General features: G+C 50.5%; 1 protein-coding gene across 1 annotated transcript; it reads left to right on the top strand.

The window, feature by feature from the left end:
• Positions 1–5,793: 5,793 nt before the first annotated feature.
• On the top strand, positions 5,794–10,015 carry esr-5 (bHLH-WRPW transcription factor ESR-5). The gene is made up of 4 exons (NM_001114036.1): positions 5,794–5,884; positions 6,256–6,351; positions 7,861–7,948; positions 9,422–10,015. The coding sequence occupies exons 1-4, from the start codon at positions 5,843–5,845 to the stop codon at positions 9,811–9,813; spliced, it is 618 nt and encodes a 205-aa protein (NP_001107508.1). The 5' UTR covers positions 5,794–5,842; the 3' UTR covers positions 9,814–10,015.
• The last annotated feature ends 7,882 nt before the right edge of the window (positions 10,016–17,897 follow it).

Raw genomic sequence — 17,897 nt, 5'->3', positions numbered from 1 at the left:
GTCAGACTGGGCCGCCAGGACTGTTGCTTACAATGGGGGATCAGATAGGATCTGTGCCACTGTGACAGAATGCTCTGTTATACAGATAGCTAGAATCTCAGCCATAAAGCAGGGCAGGACTGCTGCTTACAATGGGGGGATCAGATAGGATCTGTGCCACTGTGACAGAATGCTCTGTTATACAGATAGCTAGAATCTCAGCCATAAAGCAGGGCAGGACTGCTGCTTACAATGGGGGGATCAGATAGGATCTGTGCCACTGTGACAGAATGCTCTGTTATACAGATAGCTAGAATCTCAGCCATAAAGCAGGGCAGGACTGCTGCTTACAATGGGGGGATCAGATAGGATCTGTGCCCCAGTGACAGAATGCTCTGTTATACAGATAGCTAGAATCTCAGCCATAAAGCAGGGCAGGACTGCTACTTACAATGGGGGATCAGATAGGATCTGTGCCACTGTGACAGAATGCTCTGTTATACAGATAGCTAGAATCTCAGCCATAAAGCAGGGCAGGACTGCTGCTTACAATGGGGGATCAGATAGGATCTGTGCCCCAGTGACAGAATGCTCTGTTATACAGATAGCTAGAATCTCAGCCATAAAGCAGGGCAGGACTGCTGCTTACAATGGGGGGATCAGATAGGATCTGTGCCACTGTGACAGAATGCTCTGTTATACAGATAGCTAGAATCTCAGCCATAAAGCAGGGCAGGACTGCTGCTTACAATGGGGGGATCAGATAGGATCTGTGCCCCAGTGACAGAATGCTCTGTTATACAGATAGCTAGAATCTCAGCCATAAAGCAGGGCAGGACTGCTGCTTACAATGGGGGATCAGATAGGATCTGTGCCACTGTGACAGAATGCTCTGTTATACAGATAGCTAGAATCTCAGCCATAAAGCAGGGCAGGACTGCTGCTTACAATGGGGGGATCAGATAGGATCTGTGCCACTGTGACAGAATGCTCTGTTATACAGATAGCTAGAATCTCAGCCATAAAGCAGGGCAGGACTGCTGCTTACAATGGGGGGGATCAGATAGGATCTGTGCCACTGTGACAGAATGCTCTGTTATACAGATAGCTAGAATCTCAGCCATAAAGCAGGGCAGGACTGCTGCTTACAATGGGGGGGGGGGGGGGGATCAGATAGGATCTGTGCCACTGTGACAGAATGCTCTGTTATACAGATAGCTAGAATCTCAGCCATAAAGCAGGGCAGGACTGCTGCTTACAATGGGGGGGATCAGATAGGATCTGTGCCACTGTGACAGAATGCTCTGTTATACAGATAGCTAGAATCTCAGCCATAAAGCAGGGCAGGACTGCTGCTTACAATGGGGGGGGATCAGATAGGATCTGTGCCACTGTGACAGAATGCTCTGTTATACAGATAGCTAGAATCTCAGCCATAAAGCAGGGCAGGACTGCTGCTTACAATGGGGGATCAGATAGGATCTGTGCCACTGTGACAGAATGCTCTGTTATACAGATAGCTAGAATCTCAGCCATAAAGCAGGGCAGGACTGCTGCTTACAATGGGGGGGATCAGATAGGATCTGTGCCACTGTGACAGAATGCTCTGTTATACAGATAGCTAGAATCTCAGCCATAAAGCAGGGCAGGACTGCTGCTTACAATGGGGGGGATCAGATAGGATCTGTGCCACTGTGACAGAATGCTCTGTTATACAGATAGCTAGAATCTCAGCCATAAAGCAGGGCAGGACTGCTGCTTACAATGGGGGGATCAGATAGGATCTGTGCCACTGTGACAGAATGCTCTGTTATACAGATAGCTAGAATCTCAGCCATAAAGCAGGGCAGGACTGCTGCTTACAATGGGGGGGATCAGATAGGATCTGTGCCACTGTGACAGAATGCTCTGTTATACAGATAGCTAGAATCTCAGCCATAAAGCAGGGCAGGACTGCTGCTTACAATGGGGGGGATCAAAAATATATAAATTGTAACATACATATAAACTAAGTAACAAACTCTGTATATGAACTATATAGTACAAAGGTGTGAAGGTGTAAACTGTGTCCCTGCCCCCCCCCCCCACGACGTGACACCTCTCCATACTGTGTGACAGAAGGTCCGGGAGGGGTAAAGCAGGATGGCAAATGGCAAGGGGACATGGCTTATAGTTGTAGTTACCCTTTAATCCATGGAGTGAGATTAATAATATAGAAAAATATTCATTACAGGGCCTGTTCCAAGCCAGGCGGGGGGGGGGGAGTCCTTGGGAGAGAATAGTGAGCAACAAAGGGTGGGGGACAATAGATTGTAAGCTCTTTTGGGCAGGGCTCCCTTCCCCTAAGCTCTCTTGTAGAGTGTAAGCTCTTTTGGGCAGGGCTCCCTTCCCCTAAGCTCTCTTGTAGAGTGTAAGCTCTTTTGGGCAGGGCTCCCATCCCCTAAGCTCTCTTGTAGAGTGTAAGCTCTTTTGGGCAGGGCTCTCTTCTCCTAAGCTCTCTTGTAGAGTGTAAGCTCTTTTGGGCAGGGCTCTCTTCCCCTAAGCTCTCTTGTAGATTGTAAGCTCTTTTGGGCAGGGCTCCCTTCCCCTAAGCTCTCTTGTAGATTGTAAGCTCTTTTGGGCAGGGCTCCCTTCCCCTAAGCTCTCTTGTAGAGTGTAAGCTCTTTTGGGCAGGGCTCCCTTCCACTAAGCTCTCTTGTAGATTGTAAGCTCTTTTGGGCAGGGCTCCCTTCCCCTAAGCTCTCTTGTAGATTGTAAGCTCTTTTGGGCAGGGCTCCCTTCCCCTAAGCTCTCTTGTAGAGTGTAAGCTCTTTTGGGCAGGGCTCCCTTCCCCTAAGCTCTCTTGTAGATTGTAAGCTCTTTTGGGCAGGGCTCCCTTCCCCTAAGCTCTCTTGTAGAGTGTAAGCTCTTTTGGGCAGGGCTCTCTTCCCCTAAGCTCTCTTGTAGATTGTAAGCTCTTTTGGGCAGGGCTCCCTTCCCCTAAGCTCTCTTGTAGATTGTAAGCTCTTTTGGGCAGGGCTCCCTTCACCTTAGTTCACCTTAGTAACTTAGTAATATTCCATTGCAGGATAGTAGATAAGGCTGATAAAAGACACAGGTCCATGAATGATACTAAAACTGAGATCTCAACACTTGTTTACTGGCAGGAATTAGAGGCCTGTATGGGGGGGGGAGGGGTAATTATTCTCACTTACAGACTGGTTTATTGCCCACACACTTCCCCAGGCCCCCCCGTGTGAATATAGCACCGAGCCGCAAATGGCCGCCTATTGCCACCTCTCATGGCCCCTATGGGCAAATGTGTCCCTGGGAAAGCCACGCCTCTCAGTCCTGGGAACCAAGGGCCACAACTACAGGCTATTTCCAGTACGGCCAATGGGGAGCCCTCGGCTTAGTGGCCCCAGGGGCTAAAGTGGAGAAAGGACTGAATATCCAAAGGGCCCCTGGGGGGGGGTCACAAAGTGGCATTTTGGGGAGGGGCACTTTATGCTGAAGTGTGCCCAGACTCCTGCCCCCCATCAAAGAAAGCTCCATCCCAGCGGGGGGGTGGGAATGAGAATGGGGGTCCCACAATAGGGCAATTAGGGTGCATAATAATGGGGCAAATTGGCCTATAGTGTTGGTACAGGAACAATATCCTGATACAGCTTGGGTGGGGGTTAAAGTGCTAATTAAAGTGTGTCCTGACTTGTGCTCAGGATATACACCAAGGTGCCCCGGGGGTGGGGGCATTAGCGTATGAAGGGGCAGAAACCCTCGGGGCACATTTCCATTATCAGCAAATTCAATTACCACAATATATAGTAACACTAAGTATCCCTATACTCCCCCTGGAAGTATATTGCCCCCACTCTCTGTTCATATCCCCATCTCTTTTTAAAAACCACTGCCTGGTTGCTAGGTTAAATTGGACCCTAGCAACCAGATACCTGCTGAAATTCCAAACTACTGAACAGAGCTAAATAATTTAAAAAAATACAAATAATATAGGATATATACACCGAGGGGCCCCGGGGGGAGGGGGGCATTAGCGTATGAAAAACCACTGCCTGGTTGCTAGGTTAAATCGGACCCTAGCAACCAGATACCTGCTGAAATTCCAAACTGCCGAACAGAGTTAAATAATTTTAAAAAATACAAATAATATAGGATATATACACCGAGGGGCCCCGGGGGGAGGGGGGCATTAGCGTATGAAAAACCACTGCCTGGTTGCTAGGTTAAATCGGACCCTAGCAACCAGATAGCTGCTGAAATTCCAAACTGCTGAACAGAGCTAAATAATTTTAAAAAATACAAATAATATAGGATATATACACCGAGGGGCCCCGGGGGGAGGGGGGCATTAGCGTATGAAAAACCACTGCCTGGTTGCTAGGTTAAATCGGACCCTAGCAACCAGATAGCTGCTGAAATTCCAAACTGCCGAACAGAGCTAAATAATTTTAAAAAATACAAATAATATAGGATATATACACCGAGGGGCCCCGGGGGGGGGGGGGCATTAGTGTATGAAGGGCCAGAGACCCTCGGGGCACATTTCCCTCATCTGCAAATGTCATTACCTCAATATATAGTAACACTAAGTATCCCTATACAATCTACTAGTATCTCCTATACTATCCCTGGAAGTATATTGGCCCTCCTCTGTTCATATCCCTGTCTCTTTTTAGCAACCACTGCCTGGTTGCTAGGTTAAATTGGACCCTAGCAACCTGATAGCTGTTGAAATTCCAAACTGCCGAACAGAGCAAAAATACAAATCATATAAAATGAAGACTGGTTGGTCTCGATGTAGCACTCTCTGCATACTACTAAGGGTTAATTTAAAGATAAACAACCCCTTTTTAACGTTGATACACAGTATACCAAATCCAGTGCAGGCTGCAGCGTGCTTCTTCAGGTATAGTGATAAAAACAAATACATTTTCCGTCATAAATACAATTATGGATAAAGGTACATTATACACAGGTACAGATACAAATACAAGCACAGCGGCCCAGTGTGGCTTCTCATTGGCCAGCCGGGTATCATGAGCTCAACCATAGGAAATACCTGACTGCGACTTTAAATAAAAGTCAATGAGATTCTCACATCACGTGGCTCTGTGGCGCAATGGATAGCGCATTGGACTTCTAGCTGGGGAAGGCATTCAAAGGTTGTGGGTTCGAGTCCCACCAGAGTCGCGGTGACTGTTTTGTTATTGCTCAGCTCCCCCTTGTCTAGAACTGAAACAGCCATAACAACTGCTATAACCCCAAATGCAGTCCCCACTGGGAAAACAGGCTTCATTGGTTTGAAAAACCCTCACATAAGTGAAATGAAACACGATAAACACTTACGACTATTGTTATAGCGGGGGAAAAAATGGCTTGTACCGGAACGGGAATCGAATCCGTGCCTACCTGCCGGCAGGCGAGAATTCTACCGCTATACCACCGATACGCACCCAATGTGACACTCCGTACAGCTCGTCTCTATGGTTGCACCTCCCACCGCTAGCGTACAATTACCAGTATTCGCTCCCCCCCACCAAAAGGCACAAACGTCCCCTCCATTCACTCCCCCATGATAAGAATATTATTGCTCTGCCACTCATATCTCGAAACTATTGTCCCCCCCCCCACCCTGTGCCCCGCCCACACACGCTTTGCCACCCTTGACCACCAAATGGCGGTGACACCTTGCCTTCCTATGTGCCCTGCGGCTTTGAAGCCCGGAGGTGAGAGGAGTGGGCGGGGCCAGAAGAGACGATATAATGCCGAGCAAAGAGCGTTGAGGAGAACAGTTGGTAGTAACGGAGCGGTTGGAAGGAGCTCAGCCGTTGAAAGGATCCGTTAAAAGGAGCCATTAGGAGCAGACATGCCTGATATGGAGTATTCCGATACTTTCCCCTCCAGGAAGGTAAGTTGCACCCCCCGAACCATTATAGATGCGTCCGTATCAACATAGGGACCCCCTGATTTAAGCCAAGGGATTGGTCCATAACAGCTCATTGCAGGGGGATCTATATATGTATATATTCGTCTTTATATATGTATATATATTTATAAGTGCGTTATTGCCCAACTTGCTATGTATGCGTATACTGTATATATCATCTCCCTGCCCATTCTGTATATATATATATATATATATATATATATATATATATATATATATATCTACATATCTCTCTCTCTCCATCTATCTATCTATCTATCTATATAATCTGTGTGTGTATATTTTATGCCCAGTGCTGATTGGTGGGTTATACTAATGCTCTTTCTCCCCAGATCCTTAAGCCTGTGGTGGAAAAGCAGAGAAGGGACCGGATCAACCGGAGCCTGGAGGAGATGAGGGTCTTGTTACTGAAACTCACTGGGAATCAGGTCAGTGCTGTGACTGAGATTATAAGGGATAATGTACCCCCTACTGTAAATGATAAGGATATTAGCAGTCACTGAGGGGTTCTGTGCCCCCCATATAAAGGCACAAGGCTGCAGGCTGAGTTATACAGGGAACTCTGAGTATCACTCATGTATTATAAGGGATAATGTACCCCCTACTGTAAATGATAAGGATATTAGCAGTCACTGAGGGGTTCTGTGCCCCCCATATAAAGGCACAAGGCTGCAGGCTGAGTTATACAGGGAACTCTGAGTATCACTCATGTATTATAAGGGATAATGTACCCCCTACTGTAAATGATAAGGATATTAGCAGTCACTGAGGGGTTCTGTGCCCATATAAAGGCACAAGGCTGCAGGCTGAGTTATACAGGGAACTCTGAGTATCACTCATGTATTATAAGGGATAATGTACCCCCTACTGTAAATGATAAGGATATTAGCAGTCACTGAGGGGTTCTGTGCCCATATAAAGGCACAAGGCTGCAGGCTGAGTTATACAGGGAACTCTGAGTATCACTCATGTATTATAAGGGATAATGTACCCCCTACTGTAAATGATAAGGATATTAGCAGTCACTGAGGGGTTCTGTGCCCATATAAAGGCACAAGGCTGCAGGCTGAGTTATACAGGGAACTCTGAGTATCACTCATGTATTATAAGGGATAATGTACCCCCTACTGTAAATGATAAGGATATTAGCAGTCACTGAGGGGTTCTGTGCCCCCCATATAAAGGCACAAGGCTGCAGGCTGAGTTATACAGGGAACTCTGAGTATCACTCATGTATTATAAGGGATCATGTACCCCCTACTGTAAATGATAAGGATATTAGCAGTCACTGAGGGGTTCTGTGCCCATATAAAGGCACAAGGCTGCAGGCTGAGTTATACAGGGAACTCTGAGTATCACTCATGTATTATAAGGGATAATGTACCCCCTACTGTAAATGATAAGGATATTAGCAGTCACTGAGGGGTTCTGTGCCCCCCATATAAAGGCACAAGGCTGCAGGCTGAGTTATACAGGGAACTCTGAGTATCACTCATGTATTATAAGGGATAATGTACCCCCTACTGTAAATGATAAGGATATTAGCAGTCACTGAGGGGTTCTGTGCCCATATAAAGGCACAAGGCTGCAGGCTGAGTTATACAGGGAACTCTGAGTATCACTCATGTATTATAAGGGATAATGTACCCCCTACTGTAAATGATAAGGATATTAGCAGTCACTGAGGGGTTCTGTGCCCATATAAAGGCACAAGGCTGCAGGCTGAGTTATACAGGGAACTCTGAGTATCACTCATGTATTATAAGGGATAATGTACCCCCTACTGTAAAAGATAAGGATATTCGCAGTCACTGGTGATGCAGAAATGTACACCTTTATTATAACAGTATGAGCCGACCGCAGGCATGCTGCATTGTATAATTATGCCGAGTATCTGCTTTATCCTCATACGTGCCCGTCTGTCTTCTCTCCCCCAGAAACTTCAAAATCCCAAAATGGAGAAAGCTGAAATTTTGGAATTGGCCGTGATTTACATCAGAAACGTGACGCACATGAAAACACATGGTATATATATAGCACTCACATTTATCCACCAATCGGTTAGGTGCCCACGCTGTGGCATACATTTAAGGGGAACTACAACTAGCTGAGAATGATGGGAGCTCTATTTTGGCCTTCTCGGCTTGTACCATAGCTGCCTGTTTGGCACTGCATGGATCTGTGACTGCAGAGTGAGAGTATTACTGTGTGAGGGGGGGGGGGTCTCTGCTATTAGAGTGAGCGGGGGGGTCTCTGCTATTAGAGTGAGCGGGGGGGTCTCTGCTATTAGAGTGAGCGGGGGGTCTCTGCTATTAGAGTGAGCGGGGGGTCTCTGCTATTAGAGTGAGCGGGGGGTCTCTGCTATTAGAGTGAGCGGGGGGGTCTCTGCTATTAGAGTGAGCGGGGGGTCTCTGCTATTAGAGTGAGCGGGGGGTCTCTGCTATTAGAGTGAGCGGGGGGTCTCTGCTATTAGAGTGAGCGGGGGGTCTCTGCTATTAGAGTGAGCGGGGGGTCTCTGCTATTAGAGTGAGCAGGGGGGTCTCTGCTAATAGAGTGCGTTGGGGGTTTCTCTGGGAGGTCTTTACTAATAGAGTGAGTGGGGGGGGTCTGTGCAATTAGAGTGAGTGGGGAGGGCTGCTGTTCAAGTGTGTGTGTGTGTGGCGGTCTCTGCTATTTGGGTGTGTGTCTGGGGGTCTCTGCTATTAGGGTGTATGTCTGGGGGTGGGGGTCTCTGCTATTAGTGTGTATGTCTGGGGGCTCTGCTATTAGGGTGTATGTCTGGGGGTGGGGGTCTCTGCTATTAGGGTGTATGTCTGGGGGTGGGGGTTTCTGCTATTAGCGTGTATGTCTGGGGGCTCTGCTATTAGGGTGTATGTCTGGGGGTCTCTGCTATTAGAGTGAGTGGGGGGTCTCTACTTACAGAGGGAGTTGGGGGGGTCTGCTGTTCGAGTGTGTGGGGGTCTCCGCTATTACTGTCTGGGGGTGGGGGTCTCTGCTATTGGATCAATATGTTTTTTTCATCTCACCAAACTCTGCTCTTTTTGCCCTGCTCTAAGGGATGCCCTCTTATCCCACAAGAGGTAAGGTTTTCAGAGCAAGTCTGTAGTATGAACCAGCTGTGCCCCCCTGAAAAGTGTACCCCCTGGAGATATGCCCCCCCCCCCCCCCCCCCCCAGAATGTATGGCACTGTCCCTTCATCTACATATTCCAGCAAGTGTGTTCCCCAATATGTTAGAGGTACCCCCCTAATAATGAGTGAGAGATGTTCTTTGCCCTAGTTATCTGTGGGGGTGCTCTCCTAGGGATCCCATGACTATTTGACCCCTCCCCCTTAGGAATATGGGAATTGAGGAGAGCACCCCAAACGTATCAGTCACACCCACAGATTTCCCTTTCTATAAATAAAAGGCATATGTGTCAAACCCCCCCCCCCCCTGTGGAAGGACCGGCCCTCCAGTACAACAATCTTTAACCCATTCCTTTCCATTCTTCTGCAGATGCCAGTCAGTGGGTATCCCCAGCAGAGAAGCTGTACCTCTCGGGCTTCCGTGAGTGCCTGGATCGCACCGAAGACTTCATCAGCGAGATCAGCCCCAAGGCCAGGGCCGTGTTCCTGGACAATCTACAGACCCACCTCCAGCAGCGGCTGCACTTCCCCACGCAAGTCGGCCTCGGGGGGCCGGGCAGGGACCACGAAGAAGACTTGATGTCCAGCGGCAATGGACTCTCCCCCATCATGGACTATTCCATCTCCAGGGATGACCTGAGCCTCTGCACCCCGCCCAGTTCCCTCAGCTCTGAGAGTGGAAGCCCCCAGCAATGGCTGCCGGCCAGCCCCCCGAACCAGCACGAACAGGCGCCGTTCTACATATGGAGACCATGGCCGTGACGCTTGGTAGTTAATGTTCTTTGCTTATAATGAATATATGACGTGTGTTGGTATATACAGTATCTGTATGGCTATCCGTGTATGTTGTGCATATGTGACCAATCCCGCGCTTGGGCGGGTGAATATATTGCTGTTATACAGTATTTGTGTATTTATAACTTTTTTTTTTTTTTTAAATAAAACCTTTCTTTGTTTTTATACATATTAAATCATTAATACAAAGGGGTTCTGCATATACGCCTTCCATTATAGGAGCGGGAGCTGCCATGCTGCTGCGGGCAACCAAGGCTTATAAAATATGTAGCTAAGCATGGCCCCTGGGGATCAGGTGTTGGTCAACCTAAGGTTGCCAAGGAACGGTTATAGACCAATGTGACCCTACAGTATGGGGGGGGGGGGGCTACAAGTGGACCATGTGACCCAATTACTAGCCTGCATATACTGTATAAGCAGCTGTTCTGTGTAATAGAATAGTTGTGCCTGGTAGTAAGGCGGCATCTGATCACCCGTATTATAAATCCGGGATAGGGCATGGTGACCAGCAGCGCCCCCCCCCCCCCAACCCATAAGGCTTACATAGTAACATAGTAAGTTGGGTTGAAAAAAGACACACGTCCATCACGTTCAACCATAATGCCTATATATAACCTGCCTAACTGCCAGTTGATCCAGAGGAAGGCAAAAACCCCATCTGAAGCCTCTCTAATTTGCCCCAGGGGGGGAAAAAATTCCTTTCTGACTCTAGGATGGTAATCACAGTAACATACATGGTAACATAGTAAGTTAGGTTGAAAAAAAGACACACGTTCATCACGTTCAACCCTAACGCCTATATATAACCTGCCTAACTGCCAGTTGATCCCGAGGAAGGCGAAAACCCCATCTGAAGCCTCTCTAATTTGCCCCAGGGGGGGGGGAAATTCCTGTCTGACTCCAAGATGGCAATCACAGTAACATAGTAAGTTAGATTGAAATAAGACACACGTCCATCACGTTCAACCCTAATGCCTATATATAACCTGCCTAACTGCCAGTTGATCCCGAGGAAGGCAAAACCCCATCTGAAGCCTCTCTAATTTGCCCCAGGGGGGGAAAAAATTCCTTCCTGACCCCAAGATGGCAATCGGACCAGTCCCTGGGGGCTTAGAACCAATGCCCCCCCAATATTACATTAAAATAAACACCGGCTTCCAGTAGCTTCCACTGGCTCCTTAACTTAGCACATCCGATCCATTTCTTGCGCAAGTGATAATTAAAGGCCAAGTAAAACCAATAATTACAAAGGATGTTGCCCACCTACTTGTGCATAAATGAGAGCAAACAGGGGGGTGAGATTATTTCCAGCACTTGTTGAATAAGAGAGGAACAGCTTTAACACAAGGTTATGGCAGCTGGTTAAAAGGGATATAATATTTTTCTTTTTTCAAAAAGCGACTCTGGTGGGACTCGAACCCACAACCTTTGAATACCTTCCCCAGCTAGAAGTCCAATGCGCTATCCATTGCGCCACAGAGCCCGATATCGATTGCCCTGTGCTGCTAAGCTTCTCACACGGGCTTCTGCCTTGACTTTTCTGGCTCCTCCCACTTGTTGCTGCTTTTACCCTATGGGCACAGAGCTGCCCTGGCTCCTCCCCCGGTGCTTGTGCTGTGGGGCAGAGGGGAGGGGGAGTGCAGCTCAGGGAGGGAGGGTTGGCTGGGGGCCAAACAGAAAGTTATTCTGGAGTTATGGGGGAGGGGGGGGTTGATAGCAATCAGTTATACAGCTACAGGGGGGGGGTACTGATCCAACTACCCCTACCCCAGTACTCTCCCCTTCCCACTGAGGCCTAGTACTGATCCAATTACCCCTACCCCAGTACTCTCCCCTTCCCACTGAGGCCTAGTACTGATCCAATTACCCCTACCCCAGTACTCTCCCCTTACTCCCTCCCACTGAGGCCTAGTACTGATCCAATTACCCCTACCCCAGTACTCTCCCCTTCCCACTGAGGCCTAGTACTGATCCAACTACCCCTACCCCAGTACTCTCCCCTTCCCACTAAGGCCTAGTACTGATCCAACTACCCCTACCCCAGTACTCTCCCCTTCCCACTAAGGCCTAGTACTGATCCAACCACCCCTACCCCAGTACTCTCCCCTTACTCCCTCCCACTGAGGCCTAGTACTGGATCCAACTACCCTACCCCAGTACTCTCCCCTTCCCACTAGGCCTAGACTGATCCACTACCCCTACCCCAGTACTCTCCCCTTCCCACTAAGGCCTAGTACTGATCCAACTACACCTACCCAGTACTCTCCCCCTTCCCACTGAGGCCTAGTACTGATCCAACTACCCCTACCCAGTACTCTCCCCTTTCCCACTGAGGCCTAGTACTGATCCAACTACCCCTACCCCAGTACTCTCCCCTTCCCACTGAGGCCTAGTACTGATCCAACTACCCCTACCCAGTACTCTCCCCTTCCCACTGAGGCCTAGTACTGATCCAACTACACCTACCCCAGTACTCTCCCCTTCCCACTGAGGCCTAGTACTGATCCAACTACAACTACCCCAGTACTCTCCCCTTCCCACTGAGGCCTAGTACTGATCCAATTACCCCTACCCCATTACTCTCCCCTTCCCACTGAGGCCTAGTTACTGATCCAACTACCCCTACTCCAGTACTCTCCCCTTCCCACTGAGACCTAGTACTGATCCAATTACCCCTACCCCAGTACTCTCCCCTTCCCACTGAGGCCTAGTACTGATCCAACTACCCTACCCAGTACTCTCCCCTTCCCACTAAGGCCTAGTACTGATCCAACTACCCCTACCCAGTACTCTCCCCTTCCCACTAAGGCCTAGTACTGATCCAACTACCCCTACCCCAGTACTCTCCCCTTACTCCCTCCCCACTGAGGCCTAGTACTGATCCAACTACCCTACCCAGTACTCTCCCCTTCCCACTAAGGCTGAGTACTGAATCCAAACTACCCCTACCCCAGTCTCTCCCCTTCCCATGAGGCCTAGTCTGATGCCAACTACCCCTACCCCAGTACTCTCCCCTTCCGCACTGAGTGTCCTAGTACGATCCAAATTACCCGCTACCCCAGTACTTCTCGCCCTGTCCCACTGAGTCGCCTAGTAACTGATCCCAACTACCCTACCAGTACTCTCCCTTCCCCACTGAGGCTAGTACTGATCCAATTTACCCCTACCCCAGTACTCTCCCCTTCCCACTGAGGCCTAGTACTGATCCAACTACCCTACCCAGTACTCTCCCCCTTCCCACTAAGGCCTAGTACTGATCCAACTACCCCTACCCAGTACTCTCCCCTTCCCACTAGGCCTAGTACTGATCCAACCCCCCTACCCCAGTACTCTCCCTTACTCCCCCCACTGAGGCCTAGTACTGATCCAACTACCCCTACCCCAGTACTTCTCCCCTTCCCACTGAGGCCTAGTACTGATCCAACTACCCCTACCCAGTACTCTCCCCTTCCCACTAAGGCCTAGTACTGATCAACTACACCTACCCCAGTACTCTCCCCTTCCACTGAGGCCTAGTATGATCCAACTACCCCTACCCCAGTACTCTCCCCTTCCCACTGAGGCCTAGTACTGATCCAACTACCCCTACCCCAGTACTCTCCCTTTCCCACTGAGGCCTAGTACTGATCCAACTACCCCTACCCCAGTACTCTCCCCTTCCCACTGAGGCCTAGTACTGATCCAACTACCCCTACCCCAGTACTCTCCCCTTCCCACTGAGGCCTAGTACTGATCCAACTACAACTACCTCAGTACTCTCCCCTTACTTCCCACTGAGGCCTAGTACTGATCCCAACTACCCCTACCCCAGTACTCTCCCCTTCCCTGAAGGCCTAGTACTGATATCCAACTACCGCCTACCCCAGTACTCTCCCTTCCCACTGAGGCCTAGTACTGATCCAACACACCTACCCCAGTACTCTCCCCCCTTCCCACTGAGGCCTAGTACTGATCCAACACCCCCTACCCCAGTACTCCCTTCTCCCTCCCACTGAGGCCTAGTACTGATCCAACTACCCCTACCCCAGTACTCTCCCCTTCCCACTGAGGCCTAGTACTGATCCAACTACCCCTACCCCAGTACTCTCCCCTTCCCACTGAGGCCTAGTACTGATCCAACTACCCCTACCCAGTACTCCCCCTTCCCACTGAGGCCTAGTACTGATCCAACTACACCTACCCCAGTACTCTCCCTTCCCACTGAGGCCTAGTACTGATCCAACTACCACCCTACCCAGTACTCTCCCCCTTCCCACTGAAGGCCTAGTACTGATCCCAACTACCCCTACCCCAGTACTCTCCCCTTCCCACTGAGGCCTAGTACTGATCCAACTACCCCTACCCCAGTACTCTCCCCTTCCCACTGAGGCCTAGTACTGATCCAACTACACCTACCCCAGTACTCTCCCCTTCCCCACTGAGGCCTAGTACTGGATTCCAACTACCAACTACACCCCCATACTCTCCCCTTCCCACTGAGGCCTAGTACTGATCCAACTACCCCTACCCCAGTACTCTCCCCCTTCCCACTGAGGCCTAGTACTGATCCAAACTACCCCTACCCCAGTACTCTCCCCTTCCCACTGAGGCCTAGTACTGATCCAACTACACCTACCCCAGTACTCTCCCCCTTCCACTGAGGCCTAGTACTGATCCAACTACACTACCCAGTACTCTCCCCTTCCCACTAAGCCTAGTACTGATCCAACACCCTACCAGTACTCTCCCCTTCCCACTGAGGCCTAGTACTGATCCAACTACCCCTACCCCAGTACTCTCCCCTTCCCCACTGAGGCCTAGGTACTGATCCAACTACCCTACCCCAGTACTCTCCCCTTCCCACTGAAGGCCTAGTACTGATCCAACTACCCCTACCCCAGTACTCTCCCCTTCCACTGAGGCCTAGTACTGATCCAACTACCCCTACCCCAGTACTCTCCCTTCCCACTGAGGCCTAGTACTGATCCAACTACCCTACCCCAGTACTCTCCCCTTCCCACTGAGGCCTAGTAACTGATCCAACTACCCTACCCAGTACTCTCCCCGTTACTGTCCCTCCGCACTGAGGCCTAGTACTGATCACTACCTACCTACCCAGTACCCCTTCCCACTGAGGCCTAGTACTGATCCAACTACCCCTACCCCAGTACTCTCCCCTTCCCACTGAGGCCTAGTATGATCCAACTACCTCACCCCAGTACTCTCCCCTTCCCACTGAGGCCTAGTACTGATCCAACTACCCTACCCCAGTACTCTCCCTTCCCACTGAGGCCAGCTAGGATCCAACTACACACTACCCCAGTATCTCTCCCTTCCCACTCGAGGCCTAGTACTGATCCAACTACACCTACCCAGTACTCTCCCCTTCCCACTAGGCCTAGTACTGATCCAACTACCCCTACCCAGTACTCTCCCTCTTCCACTGAGGCCTAGTACTGATCCAACTACCCCTACCCCAGTACTCTCCCCTTCCCACTGAGGGCCTAGTACTGATCCAACTACACCTACCCCAGTACTCTCCCCTTCCCACTGAGGCCTAGTACTGATCCAACTACCCCCTACCCCAGTACTCCCCTTCCCACTGAGGCTAGTACTGATCCAACCCCCTACCCAGTACCTCCCCTTCCCACTGAGGCCTAGTACTGATCCAACTACCCTACCCCAGTACTCTCCCCTTCCCCAACTGAGGCTAGTACTGATCCAACTACACCTACCCCAGTACTCCTCCCCTTCCCACTGAGGCCTAGTACTGATCCAACTACCCTACCCAGTACTCTCCCTCTCTCCCACTGAGGCCTAGTACTGATCCATACCCCTACCCCAGGTACTCTCCCCCCTTCCCACTGAGGCCTAGTACTGATCCAACTACCCTACCCACAGTACTCTCCCCTCCTCCCACTGAGGCCTAGTACTGATCCAACTAACACCCTACCCCAGTACTCTCCCCCTTCCCACTGAGGCCTAGTACTGATCCAACTACCCCTACCCAGTACTCTCCCTCCCACTGAGCCTAGTACTGATCCCAACTACCTCTACCCCAGTACTCTCCCCTTCCCACTGAGCCTAGTACTGATCCAACTACCCCTACCCCAGTACTCCTCCCTTCCCACTGAGGCCTAGTACTGGATCCAACTACCCCCTACCCAGTACTCTCCCTTCCCACTGAGGCCTAGTACTGATCCAACTACCCCTACCCCAGTAACTCTCCCTTCCCACGAGGCTAGTACTGATCCAACTCCACCTACCCCAGTACTCTCCCGCTTCCCACTGAGGCCTAGTACTGATCCAACTACCCTACCACCAAGTACTCTCTCCCTTCCCACTGGAGGCCTAGTACTGATCCAACTACCCTACCCCAGTACTCTCCCTCCCACTGAGGCCTAGTACTGATCCAACTACCCCTACCCAGTATCTCTCCCCTTCCCACTGAGGCCTAGTACTGATCCAACTACACCTACCCAGTACTCTCCCCTCCACTGAGGCTAGTACTGATCCAACTACACCCTACCCCCAGTACTCTCCCCCTTCCCACTGAGCCAAGTACTGATCCAAACTCCTACCCCAGTACTCTCCTCCTTCTCCACTGAGGCTAGTACTGATCAACTACACCTACCCCAGTACTCTCCCCTTCCCACTGAGCCTAGTACTGATCCAACTACACTACCCCACAGTACTCTCCCCTTCCACTGAGGCCTAGTACTGATCCAACTACCCCAGTTACTCTCCCCTTACCCCTCCCACTGAGGCCTAGTACTGATCCAACTACCCCTACCCCAGTACTCTCCCTTACTCCCTCCACTGAGGCCTAGTACTTACCAACTACCCCTACAACTCTCTTCTCTACTCCCTCCCACTGAGGCCTAGTACTGATCCAACTACCACCCTACCCCAGTACTCTCCCCTTACTCCCTCCCACTGAGGCGCCTAGTACTATCCAAACTACACCTACCCCAGTACTCTCCCTTCCCACTGAGGCCTAGTACTGATCACAACTCACCTACCCCAGTACTCTCTCCCCTTCCCACTGAGGCCTAGTACTGATCCAACTACCTACCCCAGTACTCTCCCTTACTGCCCTCCCAACTAGGCCTATAGCTGATCCAACTACCCTACCCCATACTCTCCCCTACTCTCCACTGAGGCCTAGTACTGATCCAACTACCCCTACCCCAGTACTCTCCCCTTCCCACTGAGGCCTAGTATGATCCAATCCCCCCTACCCCATACTCTCCCTCTCCACTGACCAGTACTGATCCAACTACTACCCACAGTACTCTCTCCCTTCCCACTGAGCCTAGTACTGATCCAACTACACCCTATCCCCAGTATACTCTCGACCCTTCCCACTGAGGCCTAGTACTGATCCAACTCCCTACCCCAGTACTCTCCCTCTCCTCCCACTGAGCCTAGTACTGATCCAACTACCCCTACCCAGTACTCTCCCTACTCCCTCCCACTGAGGCCTAATACTGATGCAACTACAACCCTACCCCAGTACTCTCCCCTTCCCACTGAGCCTAGTACTGATCCAACTACACCTACCCCCAGTACTCTCCCCTATCCCACTGAGGCCTAGTACTGATCCAACTACCCCTACCCCAGTACTCTCCCCTTCCCACTGAGGCCTAGTACTGATCCAACACCCCTACCCCAGTACTCTCCCCTTCCCACTGAGGCCTAGTACTGATCACTAACCCTACCCAGTACTCTCCCCTTCTCCCTCCCACTGAGGCTAGTACTGATTCCAACTACCCTACCCCCAGTACTCCTCCTTCCCACTGAGGCCTAGTACTGATGCACCACTACCCCTACCCCAGTACTCTCCCCCTTCCACTGAGGCTCTAGTACTGATCCAACTACCCCTACCCCAGTACTCTCCCCTTCCCACTGAGGCCTAGTACTGATCCAACTACCCTACCCCAGTATTCTCCCCTTCCCACTGAGGCCTAGTACTGATCCAACTACGCCTACCCAGTACTCCCTTCCCACTGAGGCCTAGTATGATCCAACTACACACCACCAGACTCTCCCCACACCTTCCCCACTTCCCA

Source organism: Xenopus tropicalis, chromosome 3, assembly GCF_000004195.4.
Source record: "Xenopus tropicalis strain Nigerian chromosome 3, UCB_Xtro_10.0, whole genome shotgun sequence".
NCBI lineage: Eukaryota > Metazoa > Chordata > Amphibia > Anura > Pipidae > Xenopus > Xenopus tropicalis.
The sequence above is the reverse complement of the archived record's forward strand: the minus strand, read 5'-3'. Positions and strand labels throughout refer to the sequence as shown.

Excerpts from the sequence above, each read along its gene's own strand:
- esr-5 (NM_001114036.1), top strand. The coding sequence starts at position 5,843 with ATGCCTGATATGGAGTATTCCGATACTTTCCCCTCCAGGAAG. Across the intron at positions 6,352-7,860 it reads TGAAACTCACTGGGAATCAG|AAACTTCAAAATCCCAAAAT; the intron begins GTCAGTGCTGTG and ends TCTCTCCCCCAG. Across the intron at positions 7,949-9,421 it reads GACGCACATGAAAACACATG|ATGCCAGTCAGTGGGTATCC; the intron begins GTATATATATAG and ends ATTCTTCTGCAG.